Source organism: Alosa pseudoharengus, unplaced genomic scaffold (assembly GCF_046254945.1).
Source record: "Alosa pseudoharengus isolate Yale_2024_CS ecotype anadromous, Long Island Sound unplaced genomic scaffold, YU_APseudo_1.1 YU_APseudo_1.1_scf_1, whole genome shotgun sequence".
Lineage (NCBI taxonomy): Eukaryota > Metazoa > Chordata > Actinopteri > Clupeiformes > Clupeidae > Alosa > Alosa pseudoharengus.
In genome coordinates this window covers 38,080,926-38,099,090 of record NW_027468564.1, presented here as the reverse complement: position 1 = coordinate 38,099,090, position 18,165 = coordinate 38,080,926, and the positions used below count along the sequence as shown (strand labels likewise).

The following is an 18,165-nucleotide window of genomic DNA, read 5'->3' as shown; positions in this document are numbered from 1 at the left end:
TAGATGAATAGACTATTTTTTTCGAATATACGCCCCACTGTCACTTCTGGTGTAGCTACTTCCATTGATTATAATGGAAGCGAATTGTTGCAGCAGACGCAACGCGAACGGAACGCTTCAGTTACGCGCCTGGTGTAGCTCAGCCCTTAGGGTGGAGGTGTATTGGCTTGACTGTTGAGATCTAGGGACCTAATTTAAGTGCTGGGCAAAATGCAGTCAGTCTATGAGCAAAGTTCTTGTGCACAAACTAACTAACAAAGGGTCTTGTCTTTGTTGTGTTTCCCTGTCTAGTGTATTCCATCATGTCTGCTCCTCATGTTACTTCCTGTTACCTCTGTTTATTTCCTGTGTCCTGTTCCATGTGTTCCTTTGTTTACCCTTGCCATGGGCTTCTGTTCATTATCCCTGTCTCCGCCACTCACCTGTGCCTAGTTCTGTTCCGTGTTTATTGTTTCACTGTCTTCACCTGTACCTTGTTCCCCAGTGTAGTGATGTTCCGTCTGTGCCTTGGCAGTTTGTGTTAACGCTGCTCATTTGACCCGTGTTTCAAAGCGTATCCGTGTCATTGTCGTGCATAGGGTTGCCAACGTTCTAATATGAAAATAAGGAGCTGGGGGGGGGGGGGGGTCGTGGGGTATGGGGGTATATACGCTTTAGTACACCGTCTTACACTTAGCGTAGCGGGGGGCTATGTGTGTGTGTGTTGCAAGATGTACAGTATATCAAGAAAATTTGCACTTGTTTTACTAAATAGTGCATCAAATGGTGCATAATTTTACATTATAAATTGTGTCAAATGTACACACGATAGCCATGCAATGAAAGCCATGAAAATGGAAACTTTGTGATGTAAAATATCATCTATCTATAAATTACAGGAATGTCGGTCTGTCTGTTAGTTTGTCTGTTATTCGCATATCTCTTAAACCGTTTGTCCGATTGACTTCAAACTCTGCTACGGGCAAGAGTAAGTGCAGTGCCAAGTTTGACGTTGTTTTGTTGAGAAATAATAATAATAATAATAATAATACATTTTATTTGTTACATAGCGCCTTTCAAAGCACCCAAGGCCGCTTTACAGAGTAAACACAGTAAAAAATGAATAATAATCAGCACACACAAGACATTTTACACATAAGACAAAATATGACGGACGGAGCGGCATAATCGCCAGCGTACCCGAGACACCTAACAGTAGACATACAAGACAGACGATAAACAAAAATTAACAAATAATTAAACTAGAAAATGTAATTTCGAGGAAATTACCAGTGCATGAAAATATAAACATACTGTATATTAACATAAAATGCAAAACAAACTTTTATTTGGAAACAGTTGGCAGGAGTAATAGTTGATAACAACTGACAGTTGAAATGTCTAAACAGTTAAATAGTTGAGTAGTTTAAATAGTTAAATTATTTAATAGTGAATTATTTTAGTGAGGACATTTATTTTGAAACAGTTGTGGGCAGAGGAAATAGGAACAGAATCTGTAGTCTTAAGAGAGCCTGATTGTATGCTTAAAGCCTGAGACAGAGTATATAGTTTAAAAGTTGAATTTAGATAGTGTAATGGATGTTAAAAGACTGAAAGTTGAATGGATGTTGATAGGCAGGTTGTTTAATGGATGTTGATGGATAGTTTAATGGGTGGATGAGTGAATGGTTTGAAGAGGATGAATGGATAGAAAGTTGGATGGAATGTGCCTTATATCCTTGTAGAATGGAGAGACACAGAGAGAGTTGGCCTAGTTAAGCAGAAAGCAGTTGATACAGGTGCAATCAGTTTAACTGGCCCTTTGATGGGTTCTAAAGTGAGCAGCTGGAAGTTGATACAGGTGCAAATCAAGTTAATTAGTCCATTGTGATGTCATCAGCCCATGTTAAGTCTATGGGGAAAAATAAGCTTGTTTTTTATTAATATTTCAAAAAGTATAAAGTTTACAAAAGTGAAAAATACATTCCCCACGTGTCCTTTTCAAGACCTACGTTACAAAGTTTGAACAAAGTTTCCACTTTAAACGGTTAAAGCTGAATTAGACGCAGAAATTTGGTGGGAAGAAGAAGAAGAAGAAGAAGAAGACTTCGGATAACAGAACAGTGCATTTTCATGCACTGTAATAAAATATAGCTGCAAGCAGCAATGAGGGGGCCAAGCAGGTGAGCAGGAGTTGGGATTGGATTGGACTGGACTAGACTGTTGTGTTAGGTTGGATTGGATTTGACTTGATTGGATTGGACTGGATTTGAAGGTCACCGAATTTATTGTGTGGCCTATAGTTATAATTATACCACCCCTAGTGGTCAAAGGTCACCAAAATAATTGTGCAGTCTTAATATGTGGTCATGACTCCACATACCAAGTTTAGTGTCAATCGGTGAAAGTGTTAATAAATATAATGCCTCCAGTGGTCAAAGCACACCAAATTAATTGTGTGTCCTCAGGATGTAGTCCCAAGTCCACATACCAAGTTTGGTTGCGATAGGTGAAAGTGGTGCTAATTATAGTGCCCTTAGTGGTCAAATATCACCAAATGTATCGTGGGTCCTTAGGATGTGTCAACATACCAAGTTTGGTGTAAATACAAGAAAGTCTTCCTGTGATTATAGCGCCCCTAGTGGTCAAAGTACACCAAATGTATTGTGCCTTCTTCAGGATGGGGTCTCGAGTCCATATGCCAAGTTTGGTTTCTATATGTAAAAGCATTGCTGATATATGAGCCTACTTCCTGTGATTATAGCTCCCCCTAGTGGTCAAAAGAGTCCAAATGTATTGTGCGACCTCAGGATGGGGACCTCAAGTCCATGTACCAAGTTTGGTTTATGTGAAAGCATTGCTGAGATATGAGCCTACTTCCTGTGATTATAGTGCCACACAGTGGTCAAAATTTACCAACTTTCTTGAGCCTCCTAATTGGGTCCTGAGGACATGTGCTAAGTTTAGTCTTGATACGAGAACACCATGTTGAGATATAAGTTTACTTCCTGTTTGGCGGCTTCACCGTTGATTTCGATTGTCTGTTACTGATAAACGGTTATAGATATGGCTACAAAAATCACTACTTTTGTTAGGCATGGTCAGAAGATGGACTGTGCCAACTTTTTAGTGTTTTTGATTAAATCCAATATGGCGGCCGAATCAATTACATTGACATCACAATTTGGCCTGGGTCAGCCTAAGGACCTCCAACAGTATTACCAGACACCACTAGTACATTTTAATTCCAAACACAACAGCAGCTACAGGCCAAAACAAATTTTTCCTAATTGCAGCACCCCCTAGAAGTCAAAGGTCACCAAATTGTTTGAATTTCCTTCTCATGAGTCTACTTATTAAGTTTGGTTATGACACATGAAATAGTTGCAGAGATATGAGTTCACTTCCTGTTTGGCGGCTTAGCCGTCAATTACGATTGGCTGTTACGGGCGAACGGTTTTAGTTCCGAAGACAGCACCTGTAAGGCACCACCTGTATGAGCCATGGTCAGAAGATCATATGTGTCAAGTTTGGTGACAATCGGTCAAAATTAGTGACCTGTGAAGCTTTAGTTTCACTTTTGATAAAATCCAATATGGCAGAAAATCCATCATGGCGGAAAATGACATACGATGGGTAGGGTACGATGAACTTGGCTTGGTCCAGGGTTTCCAACGATACCTCATTTTTGACAATCGGAGAAACGGGTCAAAGGTTACGTGGGTGAACACACGTCCAACTTTGGCCTATTGGTGGCGCAAGAGTGCTTGAGGTGTCGACTTGAAACTTGGTAAAATTAATCATGGGACTGTGCCTAATTAATGTGCCAAATTTTATGGCGGAATAATAATAAGAAAACGTAGAAACACAATGGGTGCCTTCGCAGCTTCGCTGCTTGGCCCCCAATAAATAACAAATTTTAAAAAAGAAAAGTCTGTGTTAACTTAGTCCAACTCAGTCCAGTGGCAATGATAATGGCGCACAGCTGTGTCTTCCGACCAACCCGGAGCATTTAACGTTAACGTTAGGCCTTGTAGGCCTAGGCTGCAGTCACCAGTGGATATCACTGGAAGCATAACAGTCTGAAGTCGTGGGCGATCTTACAGATCAACAACTCGGTGGACTTTTGACAGCGACAGTTTGCTCCGTGAGATTGCAGAGTTCTTCAACTTTAACGGTAACGTTAGTCCTCTCAATCTAGACTCCAGGCAGCAGCTCGGCGACCGCGGCAGATCTTTCACAGAGTAGCCTAGGTCGAGCTGTCCCGAGAAACCTGACCAGACAGTGAGAAACCCGACCAGACAGTGAAGTGCAGCACCCCTAACGGATGGATGGAAGAATGTCAGCCCAGGGCAAAAGCCATAGCAAGCTCCCAATGGACCAACGTTAATGACATCAGCCAACATGGAAACAGTCGAAGGGACTAAGAATAACACTAAAACTATCGAAAATAATGTAAATAAAGAGAGAATACATTTAACTAGACAAATCAATACAAAAAATGAACATGACATTACATAAAATTATGAACATTACATAAAAACAAACAAAAACATGATGCCAGACAGAGCGGCGTGTCTTGCCAGTGTCCCCGTAATTTTTTAATGCAAAAGATATCATTAAAATATCAGTTAAAGAAGCACGCATTGGCTTTCGCCGCTTTACTTTAGCTACTTCCCCTCTCACACAGCACTGGGCTACCAGAGAGGAACCAGGGGTTTTGGCAGAACTGAGTCTAGGTTACACGGGTAAAAGGTTAAGCGAGTGCAAGATATGTGGATGATTATCTTGTCTTGTCTGTCTCAACAATAAAGACCCCTTGAATGCGGTTTGCTTGCATAAACCGATTCTGCGAATTTTGAAACAACACGGCAACAAACACAGGTATGCAGTGTGTAAAAAAAAAAATGGTGTGGAGTAAACTCACACTTCAAATAGCCCAAGCTACTTTGGACTATCTTTAGGCTTTGAATAAACAAACAACAATTTCATATGCAAGATCCCAAATTGAAACGAGCAATACTCCCGAATGAAAGGAAGTTTCAGAATGCAGACATGGAAAGCATAACCAGCTACAGACAACGAGTAGTAGACAGAGCGTGATGTCAAGGCTACCAGTGACTATTTTTGCAAATTTCATATGATGATGCATTATTCCATAAAAAGGTTTGTCAAAATTGTTCAGTAGGCTAAAAATGTAAGGGATAATGGCCGCCGAGGTGTCCTGTTATACGGAATTAATGGACGAGGGCGAGGGGCAAAGAACTCCCCGACGCGCAGCGGAGTTGCCTCCCCCCGAGTCCATTAATTCCGTATAACTGGACACACCTCGAAGGCCGTTATCCCGCTTATCACCCAATTGCCACTGTAAAGCCATGCCTTTATAGCACGCAAAGGAAACATGCGGTTCCGTTTAAAAAGAAGCCCACTAGTTCAGCTTGTTGTACAACTTTCGTTGGCCCAATAACAGCGATAGCATGGACAGTTCGCTTGTTTACAGTTGATTCCATTGTTGCAAAGCCTGCCGCCCTCCAGGCTCAATCGTCGTCCTACTATAGTTGCTATAGTTACCATTCATAATCATTGATATGGAACGGCGATTCAACTTTTTTTACCAGATCTACTTCCTAGGTGTCCTGTTATTCAGAATTAAAAGCCACCCCGCCAGCCAATCAGAAAAGAGTATTTCTTCTCTCAGGGTGATAAATAGTCTTAAGGCTATGTAATTTTGATCAGCTACAGATGAATGGTAGACATAGTGTGATGTCACTTATAGATTGCAAATATCATATGATAATGCAGTCTTCTCTATCAGTTATTCAATAGTCTAATAGCCTTGACTCAAAACACCATGCTTACATTCTGCTTACTGTACATTAATTATAGGCTAATATTATATTCAGTATTCATTATTGAATGCTTAGCTGGAATGAAGTTTTCCCCCATCATCCTATTTTTGGGTGATTCTCCAACTATAGTACTTTTTCTGTCCTTGACATATATTTAAAAAAATAAAAAACATTTCCACTTTTTTATTTTTTTCCCCTTTACTACATATTTAGGGGAACCTATATATAAAAAATCATTGTTCAATTATGTTGTTTTTTATAAAATATAAGACATTTTATATGCGTTTTTTACTATTTTGCCTCTGTCCCTAGGCCAGACTTTGGGTCTTCGACCTTATCTCACTTAAAATCTAATACTGATATAATTTTAAATTCAAACAGAAAGTATGCATTATAACCCAATTCATTCAAATCTACTATTTGTTTTTATATTTCTTTTCGATTTGGCATATTTTAAACATGTTAAACACTTGTCCCTTGGGTTCACCGTCATTTCCACACCTCTGCATAAAATGCAATCCCAGGCTCAGTATTCTAGATTTGTATACTCAGTAACCATAGCAACTGACACTCCAGAGGGATCCACATGGCTGAATGAAAGAATGATCCCAGCAGAGGTTAATACATAGGAGATATATCAAGGTAAATATGAGAAATACCGCGAGTATGTTTATTGTACGTCATTTCTGAACCGCTCATAATTCATTCCGATGGGAAAAATTCTGGATTTTTACAATTTCATTAGGTGTAATTTGAGATTATTTAATGCTAACTCTAAAACTAACACTAACAGGCTAGTCAAACATGAGATATTAGAGGGAAAGTGGGAAAATGTCATTTCCACGACCGTCTTTTCCACATCTGTCTCCATGGTAGTGATAGGTAGACAGGTTGGCTTGTTTTTGTTCGGTTGTGGAAATGACCATTGCTTTTGCCATTGTCTGGAAAAATGTCAAAAAATACATATTATTCCATAAAAATCAGCACAGCCAACTTCAGGGCAGGTATCTAGGCATACTGGGGAAACAAATTATGCCAGTAATATTTTAATTAAAAATGTTTCATTTTCTGAAAATGTTCAGGTCCAAAAAGTACCATAGTTGGAGAATCACCCTTTTACGCTTTATTTTTAAGCGTTCCTGCAGGCATGTAATGGGTCTACAGGTTTTCTACAGGACTAGCATTTTTGAACGGCCACTGCACTAGTGTATAGATAAAACAGATAATGTAGAGTTACTAAGGTGTTACTGACAAGACAAAATATGTTTGCTAACAACCTTTTTTTCCATGACTAAGACGAGATATATATTTGATAACGAAACTGTGATGAAAAATACTGTAGGCTATATTTTTTTTCGTTAACGAGACAAGACGGAACTAAAATGTTACCTTCTGGACTATGGGCATTGGAAATGTATCTAGTGTGACATGTTTTTTCCACTGTTCATTTCGCACCTTCACCTGACTTGTCTTCCTGCGCCGCTTTGCTGATGTTTTTCGCTGCCCTGATTGCCGATTTCATCGCTGACTCAATCCAGGCGTGAGGGAGGGTTGTGTGCTCGCCGGCAAAGTGCACCCTGCCTTCGCTCCGAAAGAGCTCCTCGGCGTACTCCAAATGTTGGTACGGCGTGAACAGAGCGAAGGCGCCCATGCTGTAAGGATCTGCACTCCAGCGTTTAACCACCACGCCGGTGCAGAGAGATCTGACGTAGTCACCGTGGATCTGCGCCAAATCTCTCAGGACCAACTCTTTGATGTCCTCGTCGCTCGCGGCCAGGAAGAGGAGAGACTCATCAGACCAGGTGTAGGAAGCCAGGAGGACGCCGATCTTATCGTTTCTTGGGAAACTGTGGCTGGGGTAGTATATGTAACGAGAGGGTCGGTCTGTGATGCTCTTTCCTCCACGGATGCCGTCGTTCTTCTCCCAGAACTTCTCGCTGAAGGTAAGGATGATTTTAGTCGAGCTGTCATAGTGGACTGTCCTCAGGGCCTCCATCTTTGGGATGGACAGAGGTGGATCGAAGTCCATGAAAAGGGCTGCTTTGGTTGTGGTTGTGACAAGGACAAAATCGGCTTGAAGGTCAGTGAGTGTAGACTGCTGATCTTTCTGATATGAGACAATGACACCATCATCTGATTGGCTGATACGTTTGACCTTGGAGTTCAGGCGAATGGATTCATGAAGATATTCTTCCAAAGCTTTGGGAAGAAGGTCCGCCCCACCTACCACTTCATAGTACCTTCAAAACAAAAGGACCAACAGTATATTGTAGTTACTTTTCAACTCTTGCCAAGCACACAATAAACTAGCAGAGGTGAAACCAAACGTAAAGCTGCAGTTGGCAAGATTTTTCTGATCATATTCACTAAAAACCGACACTATGCTCCGACAGAACAACATAATAAATCAGCCGGTTTTAGAAAAAAAAAACACACTTCTACCTCCACCTATAGCCTGTTATTTGTTTTGCAAAAAGCCATAGCTCCCGGTTTTTCTGGTCCAATCAGAGCAGGGCTGTGTGAGATCTGACTATCAATCACAGTATGATGCAGTCTGGTGCGTACTGATGAGCAAAAACTCGATGAGAGGGTGATCGGTGGTAGTGGGGGAGGGGCACGAGAGTTGTAAACATTAAAAATTTTGGCTAAGTCCCCTCAATCTGTCAGACTTGCTAACTGCAGCTTTAAGTTATGTAAAAATAAGTTTGTGTTTAAAGGAGAAATCTGGCAATTTTTCAGATAGATCATGTCTCTCGAGGTCACGACTACTGTTGAAAACCCCCCAAAAACAATCGGTTTTACCTAGCTCGAGTTGCTGCAGCCAACAGTTAGAGCTTACAGGTAGGTACAGCGCTACACACTGAGAGCATGTTCATGAGTCCCCATGTTCATGCCCCCAGAGTGTAGTGCTGTAGCTGCCTGGCTGCTTTAGCTGTCATCTTGCCAGTAGCCTAATTTATTGGTCACACATTACTATACACTATTTAACATGCTATTTATGTCAATAGCCTATTGTTGTGTACACACAATTAACAAAAACAATTTATCTACACACTGCTAGGAAACAGTAAGGGGGGCTACTATTATGAAGTTAGAGACTAGCAGTGTTGGTTGTTATGGAAACAGCTGCATGATGTTATGTGAGCATGCAATGTAGTGTGAGTGAAGAAGTTGAGTAAAAGTGTAACACATTCTGTGTGTCTCTAATAATGCCTATGAATCCGTATGAATTCCGTGTGTCTCTAGTAATGCCTATATGAATATGAATATTAATGTAATTATGTTGGTATACCTAGTACAGCGGCTAAGGCCAGATTTTTACCTGAATCGTTCAGTTTTTGCAGAAAGCACGAAACTTGGTAGTGATCAAAAATTGAAATGGACCCCAACACATAGCGCCCCCTAGTGGCCCCTATCTTGACTTCAAATATGGCCACCAAAATATGCCCTTTTTTTCTACATTTATAATGCTATGCTGCTTTTAACACATAATATGACGTCTATAGCCATCTTTCAGCATTATGAAATATATAATGAGACAATCATGCATAATTAAAATGGCAGACATGTTGGATTTTAAAGAAGTAGCCATACATTCTGACACTGAATCAAAAACTGGGGTGCGTTTAGGCTATGTGTAAAGTTTCGACTGTGTGACTAAACCCTGCACTTGCCTGGGCTCAACCCTTCTAATTTGCCCCCTAGAGGCTGGCATGCTAGCAAGGAGGCTAAAACCCATGGATGCTAACGTCTGTCAAGTCTCTTAAAGAAACATATGCTGCCTTTTGGGAAATTAGCTATTTTGTCTTCTATCCTAGAGTTAGATAAATTAGTTAACCCAGTCCAACACATCCTACTGTTAGCCTAATTCAATTGAGGTGGGTGGGGCTAATTAGCGTATGCTAAAGTTTCTTTTAAGGCTTATAGTGATTGTTTGAAAAGGTCTATTTTGTTTTATTGTAGTTTAACATTTTGCATCCCATAAAATGATTATGCCTGTCAATGAAGCTAATTTAAATACGTAATACCTTATGAGTTTAGCTCCCTCCTGACACATTAGGGCTCATGCTAGTCAGTGAACCAGCACTTATAGGACACTTGCTAGTGCGTTCAGCGACCAGTCCTTGGGTGTGCTTTATGGTGGAAGACAGGTAAAGTTGAGTATCGTCCTCATAGCAGTGATAATCAAATTCATAGGAGCGAATGGTCTCACCCAAGGAAGTGTGTAAATAGAGAAAAGTAGGGGCCCTAATACTGATCCCTGAGGCACACCTGTGGTGAGATCATGTGCCCTTTAAGGTAGGACTTAAACCAGCCAAGGGATTTCCTAGACATCCCAGTTCAGATAGTGTAGAAAGGAGAATGTCATGGTTAACAGTATCGAAGGCTGCAGATAAGTCTAGTAGAATAAATACTAATGACTTAGCAACTTAGATGAGGACTTCCCTGATAGCACAGTGGCGTTGAATCCACGTTGAATCAACCTCCGCCGCTTCAAACAAACGTGGATTCAACGCCCCTCAACGCCCCTTTGCTATCTGGGTTAGCTACTCTCAATGCTTCGGTCACAGAAAAGCAGTTTCCATAGAATGACTCTTGAAAACAGACTGCATAGGGTCTAGCAGGTTGTTCTGATATAGCAAGTCCAAGACTTGCTTGAAGACCACTTTCTCTAAAAACTTTGACAAGAAAAGAAAAAGGGATATAGGTCTGTAAAAACAGGAATGGTTTTAGAGGTGGTGGAAAATTATACACTTTCAATCTTTATCCTCCTTGACTGATTTTTCACTAGTTTCACATTTGGCTAGGGTCAGTGTCAGTACTGGTAGCATAAGCCAGTACCTGGAGCCTACAATCGTTGCAAAGGTAGTCCAACTCCTCCAGAATGGCACACCAATACGTTCCATTGCCAGAAGGATTGCTGTGTCTCCCAGCACAGTCTGAAGAGCATGTAGGAGATTCCAGGAGACAGTTGCTCTAGGAGAGCTGGGCAGGATGGTAGAGGGTCCTTAACCAAGCAGCAGGACCAGTATCTGCTCCTTTGTGCAACAACAAACAGTAGGAGCCCTGCCAGAGCCCTACAAAAGGACCTCCTCCTGGCCACTGGTGTGAATGTCTCTGACCTTTCAGACTTCATGAAGGTGGCCTGAGGGCCCGATGGCCTCTGGAAGGACCTATGCTCACTGCCCAGCACCGTGCAGCTCAATTGGCATTTGCCATAGAATACACAATTGGCAGTTTCGCCATTGACGCCCTGTGCTTTTCACAAATGATACCAGGTTCACCCTGAGCACATGTGAGGTCTAAAGATCTCTTGGAGAATGTAATGTTGCCTGCAACATCATTCAGCATGACTGGATTGGTGGTGGGCCAATGATGGTCTGAGGAGGGATATCCTTGGAAGGACGCACACACCTCTACGGGCAAGACAACTGCACCCTCACTGCTCTTAGGCATCAGGATGAAAACTTCAGACCCATTGTCTGACCCTGTATTGGTGCAGTGGGCCCTGGGTTCCTCCTGGTGCACAACAATGGCTGGACACATGTAGCGAGAATGTGCAGGCAGTGCCTGGAGGATGAAGGCATTGACACCATTGACTGTCCCCCCACACTCCCCTGACTTAAATCCGATTGAACACCTCTGGGACATTATATTTTGGTCCATCCAACACCGCCAGGTTGCAACACTGACTGTCAAGGAGCTCAGTGATGGCCATGTCCACATCTGGGATCAGATACCCCAGGACACTATCTGCTGTTTCATTAAGAGCATGCCCCGATGCCATCAAGGATGTCGAGGCCATACGAACTACTGAGTACCATCATGAGTTGCTGTGCTGAAATTTAAGCAAAATGGACTAGCTTGCCACGTCATTTTTTCCACTTAGATTTTCGGGGGGTCTTTTAATTCAGTCCTCTGTGGATTGATCATTTTCATTCCCAAATAACGAAGTGGCATCCTTTTCTTCCTAACATATTACCCAGTCCATATCAGTTTGAATCCTACCTCACAGGATGCTCGTTTAACGTATCATGGCTTGGAATGTTGGGGTAAAAGTAACGTGCATCATTGCTCTTTGCCAGAGTGTCTCGCAGAGACAATTCCATTGTGCTCTCGCGAGAACTCTGGATTTCCAGGGTACTTCTCTTTGCTATCCACACCACTTCTTTGGGACAGATTATTCATTCGCACAGCTTCTCATACCACTGCTATGCAGATGACACACAGCTTTATCTGTTCTTTCCACCTGATGACCCCTTGGTCTCGGCACGGACCTCGGATTGCCTCTCAGACATATCTACATGGATGAAGGCACACCACCTCCTGCTAAACCACTCATAAACCAAACTGCTGGTCCTCCCAGCTAAACCTACTGCTCTCACCTACTCGAATGCCCTCATACAGGCATATATGCTACCCCCCGACCATTGCGCTCTTCAGACAAACATCATCTAGCTCTGCCACCGGTACGCTCAGGTCAATCCAAACTTTGTTCATCTGTTATTCCTCGTTGCTAGAACGCGCTACCAGTTCCTACTAGAGCAGGGACATCCCTCTCCACCTTCAAAAAACTCCTGAAGACCAAACTCTTCAAAGAATATCGTAGCACTACTTACAACTAGCTAATTCTAGCACTTACCACCTGACTTGACTGTATAAAAACAACACTCACTGATGCACTTTTCCCTATTGTACTCTACCTTTTTGAATTGTTTTAAATTGTTCTAGAATTGTTGAGAGAATTGTTTTAAAAGCGTTAAACTGTTTACCAGGTTGTAAGTCGCTTTGGCTAAAAATGAGTCAGCCAAATGTAATGTAATGTAGATATCAAGTATGATGTTTTTTGAGCAGTGTATAGTAAGAGTTAAGGTTTGCTCAGAAAGAGAAGAAGGTAGAATAAGAATTTATTGATGATGTAGGTAGTTACTTCAATTAACCAAGATATAGAATAATTGGCTTATTTTCTTACACATAGTGGTCATATTGGAATCTTACCAAATTATACTTGATGCCTTGTATATTATTGAGTTTGTCATGTGATAAAATGACTGTTCAAACTTTGAAATTATTTTTGAATGATATTTCTATCATGAATAACAATAGAGATGGTCTATATTTTCACATTTGGTATCCGCCATATTGGATTTCAAAATGGCCAACATCAAGTTTGTTTGGAAATCATGTCAATAGCTTCCTTGACCCTAAAAATTGAGTGTTAGAACTTAAAAGACTTTTTTATCTTGTTTAATTTTGAAGTTGTATCAACAATTCTATTAAGAATGGTAGCCATATTTAAATTCAAGGTGGCAGCCACTAGGGGGCGCTATGTGTTGGGGTCCATTTCAATTTTTGATCACTAGGGGTAGTAGTATAACTGTGCCAAGTTTCATGCTTTCTGCGAAAACTGAACGATTCCGGTGCTTAGCCGCTGTACTATACCAGACATTTTGCCGAACAATTAGATGTACCAGCTAAACTCTGACACATGAAGGCTATTAAGCACACCAACAAAGGTGAGCTAGGTAAAATGTTTTCTCATCAACAAGTGCATGTTGAATGCTACATGTTATGATGTCCTTTGACCAGGGCTAAGTTCAAGTTGGTATTGCGTTAACAGAGTGCCTTGAACCTATGAGTCCTTCAGTTCCAGTAATGAAAATGTAGTGGTCTCTCATTCCACTGATGCTGTGAGATGTTTCTTTGAACTCTACTGTGAAAGCAGCCATTTGAAATAACTGCCAGGCCTTACTTGATGTCATCTGCGATGTCGGACTGGTCATAGATCATCTCACTCAGTGCTGTGTACATAAGGCTCTGCTCGTTGAGCAGGTCTCCAATCATCCTAATGGCCCCAGGACTTAGTCCACCCACTTCTTTCAGATACTCCTATTAAACAAGCATTGTATATTATGTAGTCATGGTGGACAAGGAAGAAGGCTTGATATTTGTTTGCTTGAAAAACAAAATAATTTATGGTAGACATTCTCATTCACTATCAATGTATTGTATGGATACAGTTGTATGCATCATGTACAAACCATCTTGTATGTATCATGGAATCTTGTGTATACCATATGCTAATATGTTCTGTCCCCACCAATCCAGCCACTCATTCCCCCAACGCACACCCACACTCTCTCTTTCTTGATCTGTTGACCAAATCGGTCAGAAGCTGAAGGTTTTTCCCCAACTGCTTTGTATGAGCTCTTTCAATTGTTTAGGTTACTCTGCTAAGTGCCTTGACAAAATGTATATTGCTAATGGTATAATAGGCTATAATATACATAATCTGAAATTAATTAGTGATATATTGACATTGATCTTTACCTTCACAGAATAGTGGTCAAATTCTTCCACTGCAGCTCTCCAGCCATTTGCGCTCACCTTATTTTTCACCTACAGAAAAAAAACACAAAGGATTCACACCAGTATGTTTTAACAGTTTTACAGTCATTGTCTTTTTACTTGCTAATGTCTGCCAGTAGCACTCACCTCTCCCATGCAGACTTACCGTCTGTAACGCCTGCTGTAGCAGTTCATCAGCGGTTTTATTCATCTCTTCTGGTGACAGGTTGTATTTCAGGATGTTTGGGTCGTCTTTTACCTCAGATGTCTTCCGTGGTGGTCCTCCATTCACCAGGTAATAGGTTTTGTCGTCATCCATAACAAATTCACTGAGTGTGAGGTTCAGTTCCTGAGCAAGCCAGAGGGCGATACTGTTGAGAGGCATAGTTAGTCTGAGACTGTGAAATCCCCCGAGGCAGCAGACTAAATTTAATTTTCACTGTAATCAGGAGCAGCTCTATTACTAATATATATATATATATATATATATAAATGGAATTGAACATTATGTCCAATACTTTAATATGTTGGTTTAATGTGCAGCATTGGGCCCAATATTCAGTATGTGGTTTAATGTTCTGCATTTCTCACTAGTGGGTCACTTTGACACTAAAAGTATGATTCTACGTCTGCATCATGACCCTGTGTGATATCTGTACAGTTCTTTTAAACATGATAATGTAAGGCGCCAGAGTGGATATCACTTGCTGTTGTCTATTCTGCGTCAACAGTCATTTTCGTGATTGATTAAGGTAGACTTAATGTCTCCTGGCTTTGCCACAGTCACTGTATGATTATCTATTTCTTACTGTCGGGTACTTAAACCCTGGATGATTCTGTGTCAAGTCAGAGACGCATATTCTGGAGTACGCTGTGCTACGGGTGTGCCTCTCTCCTGTATACAGCCTAATAAACCTTGCATCTTGATTTGTACTTCTTCGTGACTGGATCTAATATTTCACTTTGGTACATAATATTTTTACCAACAGGTGAAAACTTGGTATCCTCATGGCCCCCAGATCAGCATACCAGCCCTCTTCATCATTCCTGTAGGTCTCCACCCGTCCTCCAACTCTCCCACTGGCATCTAATATGGTTACCTTTACACAACACGGCACGAAGGGTTAGTTACTGTACAACACCTCTAATATGGTTACCTTTATACAATACAGCACGAAGGGTTAGTTACAACACCTCTAATATGGTTACCTTCATACAATACAGCACGAAGGGTTAGTTACTGTACAACACCTCTAATATGGTTACCTTCATACAATACAGCACGAAGGGTTAGTTACAACACCTCTAATATGGTTACCTTTACACAACACGGCATGAAGGGTTAGTTACAACACCTCTAATATGGTTACCTTCATACAATACAGCACGAAGGGTTAGTTACAACACCTCTAATATGGTTACCTTCATACAATACAGCACGAAGGGTTAGTTACAACACCTCTAATATGGTTACCTTCATACAATACAGCACGAAGGGTTAGTTACTGTACAACACCTCTAATATGGTTACCTTCATACAATACAGCACGAAGGGTTAGTTACAACACCTCTAATATGGTTACCTTTACACAACATGGCATGAAGGGTTAGTTACAACACCTCTATGGTTACCTTTACACAACACGGCATGAAGGGTTAGTTACAACACCTCTAATATGGTTACCTTCATACAATACAGCACGAAGGGTTAGTTACAACACCTCTAATATGGTTACCTTCATACAATACAGCACGAAGGGTTAGTTACAACACCTCTATGGTTACCTTTACACAACACAGCATGAAGGGTTAGTTACAACACCTCTAATACGGTTACCTTCATACAATACAGCATGAAGGGTTGGTTACAACACCTCTAATGTGGTTACCTTTACACAACACGGCATGAAGGGTTAGTTACAACACCTCTAATATGGTTACCTTCATACAACACAACATTAGTTTAGGATTAGGGTAAGTTGCAACCCCAGAGTTAGAGTTACAACCCTATATTTTGCATTACTTACAAACTTGTGGTTAGATTGGGTTAAAGTATGATGCAAAATACAAATTATGTGAAGAATTATTACTATTATTGTTTATATAATAATATTATTATTATTATTATTATTATTATTATTATTATAATATTAACACAGTTAAGACAAAGAAGACATTTGGTTTTTCCTTTCTACGAAACGGATCAGTCTGTTACATGTAGCATACCTCATGTCTTGCATCTTTAAGTAACTTGGCGGCTGTCAGGCCAGCCATGCCGGCTCCAACGATGGCAACATGGTGAGGTGTGGGTGTGGGGGGGAGGCCCTTCTTCATGGTCTCAAACAGCTCGTTATGGTCCTTATCTTCCAAAAAATCAGCCAGGTTGATGGGACATGAAGCAGGACCGGAACACATGACTGCAAACACAAATTGGGAAAAACATAAGAACTCAAATATACATTAATATGGTAATACTTTAGTTTAGGGATCTTAGACTGACATGACACTGTCATAAAGTGACATGACACTGTCATAACCCTAACACTAACCCTAACCTCATGGCAAAAACTGAATAACACTTGACAGAAGCGAGAGACAGAGGCGTTACAGTATGTCATAAACGTTTATGACTTGTTTATAATGTTTATGACATGTTCATGACAGTGTCATGTCACTTTTATGTAGATACCTTCAAGTAAAGTGTAACCATTAATACTATTCCACCTTGGAGGCTTAATCCATTTAATCATAATTTGTCAGATTAGACAAACAAAACGTAGATGGGTGATGAATAATAATAAAAAAAATGTAACCAGAATCAGATTCCCCAAACCACTGGACTATAGGGCAGAAAACCAGTATCCCATTGCATGTGTGCCTCCTCTCGTATGGACAGTATTTCTGATACATGTATTTAAAATACAAATATAAAATACAAAATATAATTTTGTAATTTGTATTTGATTGGGATGATGGAAATGCCTTGATATTTTGTATCAAAACACTTCAGTGTTTTGTATTTTTAAAAATATGTACTAAAATATTTTCTGAGACATAGCGTGATGACATCATACCCTGTACAAAATTAAAAGTTAGGGCTGTCCAATTTATCCCTATGTATTGCGTCCTTCTGTCCTCTGCCTCTTCCGACTCGAATAGATGGGGGGGAGCTCTTTTATACATCTCCATAGAGCAGGGCATCACATGGTTTCAAAGAAATCCTTTAGTGTTTAAAGTAAATCCGGAAGGAGTGGTGGATTTGATGATGATAGCAAACATAGCCTATACTGACAGGAGAGAAAGTGGATTTAGACCATTATTAAAAAATTAAAAGTCAGGGCTATCCAATTTATCATTATTATTGGTGGCACAACAAGTTACATTTTGGACCTCGGTATTCCTAAAACCCTGCTTACGGCCATGATAGTCACAGAATATTATAATGTGAATTGAAGATGAACTGAAATGTATGGAATGACAGTAAGACCCTTTCTATTCTGCAATAATTACTCTACGGAGCCATTAGCGCATTAATCTATGCATTAATGCATTGGGCCTCTGAAAGTACTTACTCTTCCTGACGCTCTGGCATAGAGCCATGGTAGAGAACGGAGAGGCCATGGGCACAAACACTAAATAAGAGAGATAGAGAGAAGAGAGAGGGAGAGAAACACATTACAATTTCCTCATTGGTGAAGAAGACTTGCTCAACGCATCATAGAGACGGTACACCCAATGAAACATTTTCCTCCAACCCATTCCTCTTTCATGGGCCAACAAAATATAGATGTTTATGCACACATATCAATTGTACGTGCATTTGAATATTTGAATATCACATACATACACACACGCACACTTTAACCATTTATTATTATCCACATAAAAAAATGGTACAGAGACACAAATATTAGAGGTAAAACACATGTGCAAACTTGTGGATCAGTGGCATATACAGCTGGTCTTCACAATATTATTGAATAAAAAT

The 18,165-nt window shown here is 40.6% G+C and overlaps 1 protein-coding gene across 1 annotated transcript; it reads right to left on the bottom strand.

Moving 5' to 3' along the window:
• Positions 1–7,182: 7,182 nt before the first annotated feature.
• Positions 7,183–17,777, bottom strand: LOC143118678 (L-amino-acid oxidase-like). The gene is made up of 7 exons (XM_076279730.1): positions 17,750–17,777; positions 16,404–16,594; positions 15,165–15,277; positions 14,344–14,548; positions 14,160–14,228; positions 13,582–13,718; positions 7,183–8,068 (listed from the first exon to the last, which is right to left on the bottom strand). The coding sequence occupies exons 1-7, from the start codon at positions 17,775–17,777 to the stop codon at positions 7,273–7,275; spliced, it is 1,539 nt and encodes a 512-aa protein (XP_076135845.1). The 3' UTR covers positions 7,183–7,272.
• Between the last annotated feature and the right edge of the window lie 388 nt (positions 17,778–18,165).